Source organism: Amphiura filiformis, chromosome 15 (assembly GCF_039555335.1).
Source record: "Amphiura filiformis chromosome 15, Afil_fr2py, whole genome shotgun sequence".
NCBI lineage: Eukaryota > Metazoa > Echinodermata > Ophiuroidea > Amphilepidida > Amphiuridae > Amphiura > Amphiura filiformis.
Genome location: NC_092642.1, coordinates 47981564 through 47999284, shown reverse-complemented (window position 1 = coordinate 47999284; position 17721 = coordinate 47981564). Strand labels below are relative to the sequence as shown.

Below are 17721 nucleotides of genomic sequence, written 5' to 3'. Positions count from 1 at the left end.
ATTTATAGATGTAACCTGTTATGAACCCTGCAAACAGCTCAGCTGTTTTCCTTTCAATCTAGAAACACTAGAGTTTCAGAAAAATATGATATTTTACACGTAATAAATTTCGCAATTTAATGTGTTTATTATTGGTGTTACAGGTACGGATGGTTCTGATCATAACCATGATTACAGAAGATACTACAACAATATTTCTTGACCTTGGGTACACCTAGCCCACGACTATAGCTATATGATACTGATAACTACTGCAGAGAACAAGTTCATGACAAATATTTCTGTAGAGAAATAATTCTGCATTGAAATCAATCCAAAAGGCAACATAAACACAAGGCACATATTGTCATCATACAACATTGGTTTTTATCTTGCTGCAGTCTTTGTTGTTGTGTGAAGCCATCTATTATAAGGACGCTATGCTGTCCTGATGCCGGTGGGTATTCGTCGTCTGGTTGATACACTGTAGGATCCTGGGTATGAATGACCTGCAAGTATACAACAGAAAAGCAGAACAATCAAAATGGTACACCAACAACGTCAGAAAAACAAACACAAGTTTAAAACTTCGAGACGAGGCTAATCAAGTTCAAAGAATGCGAGTTAATTCCACCGCATTATACATTCGAATGCCATTGGCGATTTTGTTGTTACTTTATTTTTTTTACTTGTACTTATTTTGCATTACAAAATGTCCTCCTATGCATAATGCTATTATCTTTCCATTTACAAAGAGCCCTAAAGCATTAATTTGGCGAATCTTAGTTATATTTCATATAATGCGAGATACACAGACAAACTATGCCTTTTTGTTATTCACAGTATATTTTCCTTTTACATAACACCCGGCATCAGTCAACTAAAAGCCTACCATTACGAGAATCGTATTTAGCGCTATCTACAGGAGATACTATTTGAGTTCAGACAAGCATGCTGCTTTGAAGCGAGGTAATATACCTTGTGGTCAAATAAAGGATGTCTCAAATAAGTTAGAAGAAAGATGATGAAAAATATAGTGTTAAAAGATCAATGTAACGGGTTGCGCACGGATAGGAGGTATTTAAATGATCTTGCTTGTACAGTTGATCAACTATCACACCTGTCTTATTGATGATATTCCTTCAATCAATACATTATACATCACACATATTATAAGATGTGTGTGTGGACAGCGTAACCGATAAAGCGTGAGTCATTAATTCTATACCAAAAGACACCCAAGCGGTTTTTACAGGTGAATTCCAATTTGTAGGGCGTCGCTTTAATTATTCAGTTTTCTTTCTCATTTTACTACAGACTTGCGATCGCATGAGTAAATAAGCCCAATCGGCATTGGAAGATTGCAATGCATTGTAGGACAGTTTTGCAGTTTTAGGACACTTTGTCCTTTGACCTTTCAGAAAATTCAGAAATATTGGGTTTTTGTATGTACAAAATATAATCTAAAATGTTTTACAATATTTAAAACAAATATAAAAAATATTAGTATTTTATAAATTAATTATTTGGTATTTTTAATGATCAAAATTGTGACAATAATAAGAAAATTAATAATAATTACGTCAATTTTCCCGATATGTCAGAGGTCAAAGTGTCCTAAAACTGCTCTCAAAAACCGGACGTTAGAATGGCGATTGGGCTTATTAAATCGCAGATTGATGATTCAAAACAAGAATCCCTTAAAATAGACACGGTTATGATCTGAAGCAGGTATGACTTTGCAAGCTGTTTCAAGCTGATGCCACCCCTTGCTAAATAAACAGCGGAATTGTGTTGTTTTGATATCAACTAATTAGTACTGGTAAAAAAGGATGATTGTGATTGAACATGAATAACAATAATAATGATGATAATTAATTGTGCTTCATCGGTGAAAGTTGCCAGTTACGATATCTATCCACTTGTTTTTCTCGCAAAATTAATTTGGTCGTAAACTTTATTTATTTATTTATTTATTTATTTATTTATTTATTTATTTATTTATTTATTTATGTTATTAAATGCATTTAATTTTACGTTGTAAATATCTTTGGTTGGCAGTGTTAATTAAAAGCATATCAATAAGTTTAAGAACAGTATATGGATGCAAAGAGTTTGCAAGTTAGGTTAACTATCATTCTTTTAATCAAAATCAAGAATGGCTTTTGCGTCTCCACGGACCGACGTATACAGGAACGAAATATTGATACAGTATAAATAAATAGACGTCAGTCCCACTGCATTATTGGCAAACAGCTTAACATGTTTACCCACATTTTGACCGGGAAAGTGTTTCAATATCTTGTATTTCACAAGATTGTATCATGGGACGGGTTTATTAATGCCAAACATGATCCATTTGTTTATGTTGATCGACCCTCATGTTAATAAGTAAAGTGTTTATCAAACCAATTAATTAATTAATTGTCTTGCTAGGTATATAACGAACAGTAAGTAAAGAGTTTGAAGCTTGTGTAAAGTTATGAATGTGATTGTCAGAAAGATATCAATTAAAGCCATATTATAACATTTCTGTAAAAATAGATTAGTATTTATTTTCCATAAAATGTTAGCTTTTACTGTCAGATATGTCCCCTTTTAATTTTGAGCCGAACAAGTGAGGTAAAGCATAGAAATTTGGAATTGCATGCATGTTACTCCCGCGGTTGTAATACGGTACGATCCTCGGATGTGTATCCCGCACGCCGTGTACGTACTGTGCATACGTGTTCGACTAATATTTCCATCGTAATAATAAAACGCCGGTTCCGTCGTTTTATTTAAAATCTCGGATTTTGACAAAACTATAGCACCTAAAGTCTTGATTTTTGCAGTGTATCTTTATTGACTAAAGTACATTACAATCGTGTAAAAACCAGAATTTAAATTTTTTTTGAGGGCGTTCTCCTCAGCAAATGTTATAATATGGCTTTAACTAAGTATGCAGGAAGCGTTATTAATGTATATTCATATTAAAAATACTACTTGGTATGCTTAACTGTTATTTCTTATACCAGAAAGGGTTCCAAGCACTTACGCGAATATTATCAGATGATTGCCAGTATGAAAAGAACGTGCGATGTAAGCAAGAGCCTGCATAGAGTTTTGGGTTTACAATTTTTACATAGACATAATACATTTTGGAGTAAAATGTATTGTGACCTTCCAGCGACTTATAGGAAAGACTTTAAAGCAAGCACCACAATTGCAAACTCATAGCTAGAAAACCGTACAAATATCCGAATAATTAAACAATATTTCCTAAGACCAATAAATAAAAATCATTGGGCTTCTTTATCACACTTGCATAGCGAAGTGTGTGGTAACAAAATGAATATCTTATAAACGCATATGTACAGTTTCCACCTCAATACACCTGAGTACACAAATTTGTCCAAGCAAAGTTAGCCTAGCAATGCCTTGTTTACACTACACGGTTGAGTGCATAGCATCATAAGAGCTTTGTGAGCTTCTAGCTGGTGACTAGTGGAAAATACGGCATCTGCGATTGGTTTGTGTCAAAACCCCGAATGTTCCCTTCATCCAATCAGAAAAGTTTTTATATCGAACGAAAGCTAAAAAAACAGGTGACGTAGGTGACGAAAACGGCCTCTTCACGCACAATTTTTGACCAAGATGTAGATTTTAAAAGTCAAAACTCCTGTTAATCCTTACAATATTTTGCAAATTTTATGTCATTAAATGAAAGAGCACACTTATATTGTCCATATACTAGATTCATTGCAATGAGCAATGACCAATTCTCTTTAAATTGTAAATCTTATGCAAAAAGTTACTATTTCCACCTGTTTTGTCATACGGTTGTAAAGTCAATGAACAATGTCTTTGCTCAGGCCCGTACGCAGGATTTTTTGGGGGGTGGGTGCTGATTTTGAAAAAGTGGATTTTTTTTCAATGGGGGGGGGCGATTTTGTGAAAAGGGGACTTTTTCCCCCAAATTTGGACCTTTTGACCAAAAACCGTAAAAACCTGATTTTTTGCTCGCTACGCTCTCAATTTCTTAAATTTTGGGACTTTTTGTATACTTTTGCAAATTTGGGGAGGTGCAGTCGCACCCCCGCATCCCCCCTGCGTACGGGCCTGTCTTTGCTTAAAGAGCGCTTAGAGATTGATATGACCCTCATAACCCTTTGCAAAGAATTGTACCACAATTACCTAAAGTCATTTGGTGCTGTATTTAGTGATGGGAAACGGATTGGGAGTGTGTAGCGCACAAAAGGGTTAACATAATTTCGTTCTCCTATTTTGGAGCCGCATTTCATACTTTTTTCCTGACAACTAAAACAAAAAGTAATACACTTAAATATACTTAATGTTAAAGTATGTTCTGGTGATCTTCTTCTTCTTCTTCTTAGCAGTCTCTAATTTGTTTCGTAATCTTCGTTACATGTACGCTCATTTGGATACTCTTTGATAATAATGCTGAAAATTGTAAAGGATAAACTTTGCAATGACCCCTTTCAAGCACTTGATATTAGACTCCATATGATTTTGAACTAATCAACTTTCCCAAGTAGCTACAATGTATTATATTGCCTCAGTTCGTGGTATTCTCGTATTGAGAAATGCGATGTATTGGTTTATTTGCAAGGGGATGCTATGAAAACCTGCACGATCTTATGAGTAGGAATCAACTTATCGTTTGCGATAACGCTCTGTAAGTATCGCTTTGTAAGCTACACACTCTGTTACCAAGAAACCACCTGGTTTAACATTAAATCGGCCATATCAAGTTAGTCATATTAGTATATTGCCATAATCACAATCACATAATTATTTCCGTCAAACACAATACTTAAATTTTCATCTTGTATTAAAAGGGCATTTCGTGATCCACAGCCTCATCCCCCCACTTTTTTCAAAAAAAGTTGAGGTTTTCAACTAGAAACCTCTGGCTACATAATGTTTATGTACCAACAATTTCTTGCAGATTAATTCGTTTAGTAAAAATATCGTCAAATTTGAATTTCGTTCTGGTATACCAGAACGAAATTACAGCAGTGGCCTATCATGCCTATGGAGCAGTGTAATACACATAATCATGCATGACTCGCAAACGTAAAATCGGAATCAACTCAAATTTTGGGAATAAGCTTTTTTCGTGAATATCTACTGAAACTTGTCATAAAAAGAGGATGCTAGGATCACGAAATCCTCCTTTAACTAGTTTGTTCAACGACATGTGATAATATCAGAATGTCAAGGATATTATCAACTTTCAGCGAAACTATGGGTACTATTTTGTACATAAATTTCCCTAGTTTAGGTAAATGAAGTTGTGTGCGTGTCATTCATACTAAGACAATAGTAATAACAACCAACGCTTCTATTTTAAACAAGACATTATTATGTCAAGGCGCAATTGAGTGTTTGAAAATTAACAAACTGTTTTTATGCTCTCCTATGATTTAGTGATAGGATCATTTTATTGGTGTTGAGTATAATAGTGACTTTGGCCATTGGGCACGGAAAGTCAGTGTTATGCAAGCCTAAATGTCCGTTTGTAAACATGGATAAAAAACGACGATCATGACGATAGGGAGAATTTAAATCAACACGCTAAGACGGGGCCATTGAGGAAAGATGAACAAGCAAGCTCAGCTTTTATATATATTTGCCAATGGCTAAAAGTGGACATATAATCAGTGCTTCCTTTATAAACATGAACACGAGAGGGTTATTAAGTGACCATTTTATTAGGTAGTAATTGTATGGTGATTAAAGTGAACTGCAATGTTACTAAAGTTAGGGGTGGTGCAATAATTATGTGTACCCCCGGGGTGGTGAATTATAGGGGGGGGGCAAATATTTTTTGGCAGGTCGAAAGGGGGGGGGGGCAAGCGATTTTTGGCAGGTCTAAAGGGGGGGCAAGCAATTTTTGGCACAGATATTTTGGGCACCGTTTCTATATTACGCCCTAGGAAAACGTTAGGAATACGTTCAAATATGCAAAATTTCCTGCTCGCTGCGCTCGCATTATATGATAAGACAATTTAAGGTTTTAAATTCAGGTTCCCCAAAATCTTGCATGTGTGAGGGGGGGGGAAGATTTTTTGGCACATCAAAAGGGGGGGCAAGGTTTTTGGCACGTCAAAAGGGGGGCAAAGATTTTTGGCACGGCCAGAGGGGGGGGCAAGCGGAGTTTTGGCAGACCATTTTGAGAATTCACCACCCGGGGGTACATATAATTATTGCACCACCCCTTACTAATTCATTGGCAGTAATGTAATGGTAAAAGCGTCCAATAGAGTTATTATAAGCAACCATTCCATTGAGTAAATCAAGCGACCTACAAAGCGTTATTAAGTTACCATTTCCTCGGGTAATTATGGTGGAAGACCTGTGCAGGGTTTGTGGGACACCATTTCATTTGATATTTACATGGTGGTTAAAGCGACGTAGAACATGGTATAAAGTAATTAAACATCTACCCCCTCTAAATAAAGGCCATTATTCATAAACGGTTAGTGTATGCCAAATTTGGAATATACAGTCGAAGCAGAATTTATTTCTCCTCTTTATGACTCCTCGTTTGTTGCAATGGCCCCCATATTTATGTCGCAGCGTACATTTTAAATGAAAGTAACTCAAGATTTGAAAGTTGCAGCAAAGTCCTGTGGCCTTGCATTCAGTGTCCATAAAAGAAAATGTTTTCTGCGCTCATTGGATTAATCTTTTTGTTACGTGAATTTGGAGGAGGTCAAAACATGTAATAATCAATAAAAAATGTCATTATTCACATCAGTGGTTATTGTTTACTAAATCCCATATTAAATCATCACAAGTTCAATGTTTTCTGTGACCAAGAAGGTCACAAGAAGTGGAGGACCAAGGTTACATCTGTTGTGAACACCTCCTAATCAGCAAATTTGAATCTAACTTTATCATTGAAAGGACAACTTGCAATTCTCGCTATTCGCAATAAGGGCGCCGCCAGCGGTTTGGGACGTAATCGTGATGTATCATGGGAAAATCGTGATGTATCATGGGGAAAGGTCGACATCAAGTCCGCGCAATACGAATATTACCATGCTATTACATAGGAACACGTGACAATATTTTTAGTTTGTCAATATAACGGTATTACACGCAAATCGATAGAAAAAAAATTAATTGTGCACATTTCAAATCACATTATTAAGTATATTATTGAGTATCGATTCGCGTGTAACACCTTTATTTTGACAAACTAAAAAATATTGTCACGTGTTCCTATGTAATAGCATGGTAATATTCGTATTGCGCGGACTTGGATGTCGACCTTTTCCCATGATACATCACGATTACATCGCAAACCGCTGGCGGCGCCCTTATTGCGAATAGCGAGAATTGTAGGCCATTTAGGACCTTGTTAGTCAGAAAACAACATTGAAATCTTTATGTTTCAATTTGACATTTATATACGAGAATAATGATCACTGCATAATAACAATTGTTATTGATTAGCGTATGTTTTGATTTCCTCCAAATGCATGAAACAAAAAAGAATAATCCAATTAGAGCTGAATCAGCTGATAAGATTTCCTTCAATAAATACTGAATACAAGGCAATAAGATTTTGCTGTAACTTTCATTAAAATGTACGCTGCGACATCAATATTGGAACCATTGGAACAAATGAGGTGTCATAATGCGCAGAAATAAATTTTGCTTCGACTGAAATATTCTAAATTTGGCATACAATCAATGGTATAGGAAAATAGCCATTATTTAAACGGATATAATTATTTTTTGGTAGATGTTTATTTCATTGGTAAAAAAATGACGTGTATAAAGCGACCTACATAGGTAGGTCCATTAATTCACTATTTCATTTGGATGCTTCCTTTAAGTTTATAAATGGTTAAAGCGACCAACAAGGGTTACTTAGTTACCATTTCCTGGGAATATGGTGGTTAAGACCTGTGCAGGGTTTGTCGAGCGCCAATTTGATATTTACATGGCGGTTAAAGCGACCTAGAACATGGTATTAAGTAACCATTTGAGCCTTTGTGATTGGGTAAAAATTATGTTTATAAAACGATTCACCTACACCGGTAGGCCAATCAAGTCACAATGTCATTTGGGTTCATATAATAATGATTGTAGTTAAACGACTTATGTGGTAGTTAAACGTGGTAGAAATTTAGTCATGTTGGGTACACATAAATGTGACCGTACAGCACGAATGAGCCGTAAATGTCCTCAATTGTATTCTGAGTTACAGTGTAAAATGGGCATGAAGGTCATATTCATAGGTATTTCAATTTGGTGCTACGTGTATCTCATTAAATGAGGTACACGTACGTACCTATGAATACGACCTTCATGCCCATTTTACACTGTAACTCAGAATACAATTGAGGACATTTACGGCTCATTCGTGCTGTACGGTCACAAATGTTTATCAATAACTTCATTCACAGACCTGCTCAAGTTTCAGGGAAAATGCATTATAGTTTGGATAATTTTTGTATATTTCTCAATATAACTATTATTAAAATTACTAATACCTTATTAGTACATTACGAGCAGAAAGTAATTTATTATATTTTATCGGAGGTTCATATATTTATTATATATTTGATATCATAATATTGAAATCAAGTTTGAATTCAAGTAACCTGCATATTGCAAAATAGTCAAATCTGCATTATATTTCAGATCAAACAAATCCTTGAGCTATTGACATTAGATGAAAGCACGAGATTCAAAAGAGGAAATTGTGAAGTGAATGAAGGGTAAGCAAAAAGAGAAGAAAAATGAGCCATCCAGGTATCACGTGTCATAGCTTTTAAGAATGACATATTCCGGTTACACAAGTGAGGCCAGGTACTCTACTGAGAGTGACACCAAATGGATATTGCTTACGTCTACTCAGTAATACTTTCATTATTGAAACAACAAACGGTCTATTACATACGTTTTAAGCAAACATAAACCTCTTATTATGTTTATATTATCTCTACAATGTTATCTTTGTACTGAATCTAATAGCTATGGAGCTCTTTAAATGTTTTGTGAGTGGTAAACATTGATAAAGTTGTTGGATGGATTTCGCTAATGAAGATAATGATACTAATGAAGATTATGATAGTGATGTTATGAGGACACAACTCCTTTTCGTCATCCGAAGTCAAAATTAGAGCTACCTCTCCGTCCAGTGGTTTTCCAGTTAAAACTACCAAATTCACATTGATTTTAATTCCGCTTTGCTGAAATGTTGTATATTATTTTGTAAAAGATTAAATATACTATGGCAGTATTAGACACTTTTTATAAAAACACAATAATATTGCGTTAAAGAGGTTACTTCCACATCCACAAACCCACACCCCACACTTGCGTTAACTGTGATCTAAGTGTTTTGGTTGTTTATATGCTTGTTTGCAATTATGTCATTAACATCGCCATTTAAAGTTGATAATTTCAATTTTGCGATCCCTCCCTTTATTTCGCAAAAGACGAAATAATGTAAAATAATGTTGGTTCTAGGGCTAACTATCATTCCCGTATGATGTCCGATAAGTGGAAATCCGTATTATGCTAGCGAATTGGTGAAGTACTCAAAATCTTCGGTCTTCCACTTGTAATATCCCGCAGTATGTTTTTACTCATTTATCCAGAGCTTTGATGCTTCTATCCCCCGACATATGTGACGTGGCATGTCAAAAGGAGACACTTTTGGGCGGGTTATCAATTTTGAGGTTTTTACATATCTTAAATATAGAGATATTTTGCTCCACAACGCCATTTTCCCCAATGAAATCGAACATTCCTTAGCGAAGATATTGAGTTCGTAAGTTATGGTATTATAAAATTAGAAATTGAGATATTGGCCTTTAAAAATATTATTGACAATGTTGAGAGTAGGAATTACCTGGCAAAATGTCTAAAAAAATACAAGATACCAGTTATATTCCAGTCTGAAACTATCAGACAATTTTTTAAACATTAATAACATCACAAATTCGCAACAAACTCAAATTGTGAAAAATTCACCCCCGGGTAGATTTTTGGCTATTTCTCCATTTACGATCCTGCCCAAAAGTGTCTCCTTTTGACATGACACGTCACATATTACAGAAAACGTAATAGTATAAAATCACAGTCATTATCTTATGTTTACAAGGGCCGCACTTGCTTCTTTAATAAATAAATGACACATGTCATTCTCTTCCATCTATGTTATATCCAATCAGTTTTAATGGCCCCTTGTTCAAGGCAGTCAGGTAAATTTCATTATTTTAAAATTACCCACAGTTACGAATACTTAACTGCAACAACCAGATAAATCAAACAAACAGGCCAGAACTAAAGAAAACAGTGAACACGTAAGCGTATGGGGGATTGTTATGAGGAACAAATTTCACACCTTAGGCCCTTTACAATTAATTCTTAGTTTCCTGTTTCCCGCCCGCGTCCAAAGTAGAGAATTGCTAAATATTTAATTATTTTATTTTTATTTTGGATTTTCTCTTTTAAAATAACTTTTAATGACTTCCATTTGCTACTTTTTGACTTGGCTCATATGAACTATAATGATGAATAAACAAGGAAAATAACTGTACCATTGCTTATGTATAAAATCAAACATAGTTGTAAAATAATTAAATGCATGTTCCTTGTCAAAACGAGTTGATGTAGGTTGCGACATCTTGTTTTAAAATAAAGAAAATAATAGATAATTAATAATTAAAAGTCGCCTCGTCCCTTGTTTTCAACCATGAAACAGGAAACTAAGGCTCAATTGTGAAGGGCCTTAGCCATGCTATAGCTTTAGGAGTTACAGGAGCCTTATTTAATCTCGAATCGCTCTTGTCTAAATAAACATTGTTAAAGGGAAAAGTTGTCCCACTGGATGCAGTATTTTGCATCCTGATTTTACTCACCTGTGCGGGTGGAGGAGGTCCTGTTGCAGGATACAAAGGGCATTGCGGCTGTCCTATGTTATAAGCTGGTGGTTGTGTTCTGGGTACCATCCCAGGGGGAGGCACCCAAACAGCGGGCTTAGGTGGTACATATATTTCTCCTTGCTCCATTTTGAACGTCTACAAAACAGCGCTCGATTAGTTACTAACACATTCAACGTTTCTATATTCCCTTGCAGCAGACAAATCCATACAATAACACATGGAGCGAAGTAATGATGATTTATTTCCTTGCTATTTTGCTTGATAAGTTCCAAAATCAATCAGTTGGTCCCTGCAGTGAGTCCGTTCGGTCAAGTGGCAATGGTGTGCCTGATGGCATTAATTCTCTATGGCACCAAAGCAATCGACTTTGTCCTGCCTAGCTTTATGCTTGGTAACTCGGAGCAATAAAACTGAGGCCTTGTCAAGATATAGATGCAGTCAATCAACTTGTGGCCGGCGCTCCGCGGCTAGCGAGCTTCCATCCTATAATCGCATCCAATCACAAATCGTCTCTCTATAATATAAAACAAACATGATAAAATATATGAATTGGATAAATTAAATCACATATAAGTGATCACATACACATACAGTTTTAAATTCAATGTCATGACTCTCATAAATCCGACTACATGTCGTGATGATTCCCAATGCTATAGTGATGACAGTTCATATTATTTTAAGTACATTTCACGACGCGTGTTTATTAAGTCTCGACCAATAATACAATATTAAAATGTCTTTTGGCGACATTTTTTGACGATATCAAAAACACGAATCTTTCTTTTCTTTTAAGATGTCACGGAATAAATTGTGCGCATGTAACGAGCATTTCTAAAATACAGATATCATGGGACAGGTTCTTTGTTTGACATGTTTGTGTCTCATTGTTCCCGTTTATGGTTTGCAGCACACGCGTGAATGTAGAAGCTAGGGGCCAATGATTCGTGACTGCATAGAGACAGACCAGCTAACATGAAGTGCAAACGTCACACTGATATAGGATATTGTACAAATATACCAAGAACATAAGAATTATTGAAAAGACTGCCCAATAATTGGGACCCAGCAAAAGAGATTTGTGATGTTGCGAACAAAATCTTTGCACAGATGATAATTTCCAAAACTGTGCTGCTTTCTACTTTTCACACATTTTCTTTAAGAAACAGGTCTCATTCCACACTATTCCACTAACTCTATGGGAATTATTATCTGTGCAAGGATCTTGTACGCATTCTCACAGATTTCTTGTACTGGGTGCCAATTATTGGGCTGTGAATGTGGTTCAGGATTGAAGTAATTCTGTGTGTAATTTTTAGATATGACCTTGTGAAAAATGATAAGTTTCCTTTTGAGCTCAGTTTACATATGGTCCTATAATAAAGTTGAATTTATTACTCTATCACTGAGCGAAAAGCGGTTGGTATTTTCACAACGCAACAAAAGCGCCCTACCTCATTCGGTAAAAAGCAACCGCTGTCGCTCAGCTATGTAGTATCAATTTAGCTTTAGATGTTATGATTGCAGACAAGTTCTGTTCCTCTTTTTAATCCGCTTGGTTTCTGAACAAAAGAGAAACTAAAACTTATAATTTGAAACGAGTTAATGTCTCAACGTTTCATGAGATTGCGACCGGCAGTATCAAAAGTTTTCGACAAGGTCGTGACGACTGTACCCGGTCTATCCCCCACCAATGCTTTTGTCAGTCTGTTACATTTTCTCTTAATACAGGTGCTGATGTAATACAAACAATATTGGTAACATCTTCAAACACAAACATTTTAGAACGAAGTGGGTCTATAAATGTTATGTACATAGCATAACAATTACTGTGGTTTTACCAGAGAGTAGTTAATCTTGAGAGGGCACTCACCTCATTTGCATGGCAAAATTACCCGTCTCCTCTGCAGCCAATTTGGTTTCGCTCCATCGAAATCAAGCTGGTCACGGAGGAGACTACATTCCTTTGTGTTTGTTCATTTGTGTATGGAGAGCCCTTCTTGGAGTCCGTTTGGACTCAGGCTACGCTCTCAGCTAGAGTCCGACGCTGCATTGTACTAGAAACACCTTCTCTGTGAACTCGCTAGAGCAAGGAAAATAAAAACTGGTTTCATTACTATCTGTTTTTGAGCTTTTTTGCAGGTCTGCGACCATGGTGTTACCACAACTGTCTTTGCGTCATTAACATGTGCTGGAGTCTAGCACAGGTCAACCAAAGTCCCGGATTTTAATAAGACAATAATGATTGACACACACACCAGGAAGTTTCTCATCCAAAAGAATGAGACAATTTAAATTATCACCATTTTGGCCGTTTCTCATCAAAATGTCCGTTTTCTCATCCAAAACTTCCTTTAGTGTATTAAGTTAGCTTAGGCCTATTGATCCTAAATTTGCTGGTAGGGTAAAACTCGTTTTAGGGGGTGTTTAAAAAGTTGGCCACACATGCGTATAGGCCTACATTATCATACTTGAGTGCCCCTCCCCGGTGAAATTTGAGACTCATTTGGTCACCGTCCTAAGCGTCCTTGCCCACACGAGTCGCCCAGGAGTAGGCCCTACCCGGCATGATTAATTATCAGTGGTTAGCTCCCTAAATACAGTCGCGTATCGTGTTGTCAATTATCGTTACTTGTGTCCATGGATATGACCCCATGTATAAGTAGGCCCCTAGTCTTCATAGAATTTACACAGTCTATGCCATGTCATTTACGGATACAAAGAGGATAATAATGTTGAGGGCGCCCACAAAATCTTACACCGTCTTACACAATGTTCCAAGGCAAAGTTCAGTTTAATATTTACTCATCGTAAAAATACAGACGTTTTATTATGTGATGATGTTGTCTGGATGGGTGGACAGTTGTCACACTGTGGAAAAACAACAACCGGGAATCCGCATTCATTTACAAATAGCATTAAATTAGTATCACATAGTGGCCTCCGTGCAGTGGAAAACCTTAATTCTTTCATCAAAAAGAAATGAAAATGACAAAAAACCGGATCCACCTGTACGCCTATAAAATGGGCACAGAAATTTGTCTCAAATATGAATGAATTTTAAGAAACATACGGGATATGATGAACCAATGACCTGACGCCATGATAGTAGGATCTATTAGTCGTTTTATATACAATGTATATACCGTGTTGTCATAATACCAATATTTGACATAATATATAACGAGTAATATTTAGTATTGTAAATATGCAGTTCATATGCACAAACGAACACTGATCTTTATGATATTCAGGTTGTTGTACATCTCATATAACATGTCATATAGGAGGTCATATGTGTTGACCTTCTCCTATTGTATTTGTTCATCTGTGTATGGAGAGGATTAGCGCCATTAAAACTCCATCAGTATTTGGGCGTAGTTCAGTGAACTCACCAGATTGCTATTCCAAGTACTTTGATAAATACAGATTATGTATTAATGGGTCGAGGCGATTGCATTGAAAAACTAATACATTATTCATAACAGTTACGTAATCAATCGATAGTGCGGACACTTTTCATTTACAAACCACCAAAATTCGTAATCTTTTAGCGTTGGAAAAGAAACCACGTGAATAGAGTGTCATCCCCCTGGTTTTACTTTGTGGGATATTAAACCAACTACGTTGGTTTTTAATATCAATAATTGAAATTGTCGAACTGTTTAAATTCTCTAATCAAAGTTGTCATTTCGCAATTTTAAAATTAATCTTAATTCTGTTTTCACAAAACAACGCTAACTATAATTAGCCGAATAAATACCTATAGATTGTCTGAAGAACAAATTTGAATTGCTGAATATAAGATGAGATTTTAAACAAGCCATGATGACTTTAAGACGACCCATCCCATTTACTTAGGTGTATACTATATTTTGTGTGTTGATTTCACAAAAACACTAAACCAGGTAACAATATCGCCTCTGTCAATCTATTATGCTGTACTTTGAACGATTCTTTCAAGCAAATAGATAGCGACAAGATTCCCTTTGGCTTTATAGAAAGGTCTGCAGTAGACCATGCATCACTATAGCTATGCATACCCTCAAAATATAGGTGACAACTTTAACAATTTAGATGCAATTTAGCCTAACCTTTTCTGCTTATAGTCCTTTATTAGAAATTTTACATTTTTGAAGAATCAAATAAAAATTGTTATAAAACTTGACAGTTTTAATCTCAAGTTGGTCTCTCCGGATATACACACCTGGCTGAGAGACGCATCAAAGAGGCGTACGAAGTCTTAAAAGTGATGAGATAATAATGGGATACGGGGAAAAACACTTGTCAACGTGTAAGCCTTCTTATAGATTGAGACCCTTATTTAGAGACAGAATAAAAAAATGTATGAAAGATCTGAAGATGGTGTTCAAAGAAGAGAGAGCAAATGCTTTATATATATATCTATATAATATAATAGTGCGATGATGTAAACATCTACCAAAACGTAATTACCCCCTTTTAATAATGGTCATTATTCCTAAACCGTTGATTGTATGCCAACTTTGGAATATGCAGTCGAAGTAGAATTTATTTCTGCGCATTTTGACACCACATTTGTTGCAATGGTCCCACTATTGATTACACACCGTACATTTTAATGAAAGTAACCCAAGATTTGAAAGTTGTAGCAAAACCCTAATGCCTTGTATTCAGCTCAGTATCTATTGAAGGAAATCTTATCAGCTCTCATTGGATTATTGTTTTTGTTTCATGCATTTGGAGGGGATCAAAACATGTGATAACCACTAGCAATTGTCATTATTCACATCAGTGATCCTTATTCACGTAAAAGATTTTAATATTGTTTTCTGACTAACAAGGTCATAAATAGCCTTATTGCACGTTGTCCTTTCAGTGGTAAAGTTAGATTCAAAATGTACGTCTTGTGACTTCTTCTTAATCTTGGTCACAGAAAACATTGAACTTGTAATGTTTTAATATGGGATTAAGAAAACAATGACCACTGATATGAATAATGATATTTTTTAAATTGAAATTTACATGTTTTGACCGCCTCCAAATTCACGAAACAAGAAGATTAATCCAATGAGCGCAGAAAACATATTCTTCCATGGGAATTGAATACAAGGCAATAGGACTTTGCTGCAACTTTCAAATCTTGAGTTAGTTTCATTTAAATGCACGCTGCGACATCAATATTGAGACCATTGCTACAAATAAGGTGTCATAATGTGCGGATATAAATTCTGCTTAGACTGCATATTGTCAGTCACTGAGGTATAAGTGCGTTAGTGTTATAGACCTGACGGGGAAGTCCTCTTTTGGTCTATACACTAGCGCGCTCGCCTCTTAATCCATATGGTCGTGGGTTCGAGTCCAGGCAGGACCGGATGTGGCTCGAGGAGGCGCAGGAATCTTCCGTGAGCAATTTGTGACAATATCCCAAATATGGCATATAATTAATCGTTTAGAAATAATAACCATTATTGTTTTTGGTAGATGTTTATCACTTCAGTGTAATTCAGCGTCTGATAGGATCAGACATAATTAAATGCAATAGAATATCGTGTCCATACTTGTTCAATAATGTTTACCCCAGCTGGGTCATTTCAATTTACTATAGTTTATCCTCATATTGATTAATTTTTGTTTTCTGTGAATTCATAATGCTGTACTCCCAGCATCTAGGTTTTGTTTTAACAAACACAAAACACTTATTGCAGTACAATTGTGGGCCATGCATCCTAATGATGTCTTGTTTACATCGTTTCCCCTACGACTCAGATACAGAGAGAGATACAGAGAGAGAAAAATGTGAGCAAGAATGAGAGAGACGCTTATAATTTATTGACCTCTTTAAGGAACAGGAATTATTGATGATCACAGGAAGTGATGCGTGCAAGAACACATCTCCAAGAGCAAAATTTGAGCCGTCAATGTCATAAATAATTCTATGCATGCAAGAGATAAATTTTCATGCACAGACACAACGTCATTTAAATATTTTATAGATCAAGCTTTATAGCAAAGTTGGGAGCTGTTAGGGCAACATGCTTCAATATTCTTATGAACTTCAATTATCGCGATCTATTATTTTGTGCATTATCATAATCAGGGTCACTTGCAAACAAATAGGGTTAATTTTGTTGCAATGCGATCTTCCTCGCACGTTTTCGATGTGAAATTACTTTCTTGAATCACCAATCGGCGTTCTTCATATGGTTTTAAATGAAGCAGTTTCAAAAAGTATAGGGTATCCAAATAAAAACACAACTCAAAGGTTTATTTATAGTCAATACATAATGTATTGTCTTTAAAATGTTTGCCAAAACAGTCGTGTTGGTGTCGCTACAAGCTTCAGACCGCACAATACGCTGAGAAATCTATTAGTCTCACCTAAGGATCCCATGCCAACTGAGAAAAAATCAGGTGTGGTTTACGAGATTCCCTGCAGCGAATGTACAAGTTCATACATCTGCCAGACAAGTAGACAACTCGGAGATAGACTGAAGGAACACAAACCGCCCCTGCCGCAAAACCACTGCTGTCGCAGAGTACAAAACAGAGTCTCCCCACAACATTGAGTGGGAATCCACAAAGGTGTTAGCCAAGGATGATAGAGAGTACCCCCGAATAGTGCGGGAGGCCATCCAGATCAAGAAGAAATCGCCAAAGGACTGGAATTGCCACCTTATACAACATTTGCCAAAGGTCAACAAAAGGGGAAGTACATCACAACATCATAGGACTTCTTCTGATGAAGATGTGTGTCACACATCGAAAATTCAAGGTTAGTTGAATTGTTGTGCTGAAAGTCAGTATAAACTTTTGGAAATTGTTTATTACCAGCAAGTATGAACTT

General features: G+C 36.0%; 1 protein-coding gene across 1 annotated transcript; it reads right to left on the bottom strand.

The window, feature by feature from the left end:
- Positions 1-272: 272 nt before the first annotated feature.
- Positions 273-11405, bottom strand: LOC140172233 (uncharacterized). The gene is made up of 2 exons (XM_072195540.1): positions 10872-11405; positions 273-488 (listed from the first exon to the last, which is right to left on the bottom strand). Exons 1-2 carry the CDS (start codon positions 11019-11021, stop codon positions 309-311), a joined length of 330 nt encoding a protein of 109 aa, XP_072051641.1. The 5' UTR covers positions 11022-11405; the 3' UTR covers positions 273-308.
- Between the last annotated feature and the right edge of the window lie 6316 nt (positions 11406-17721).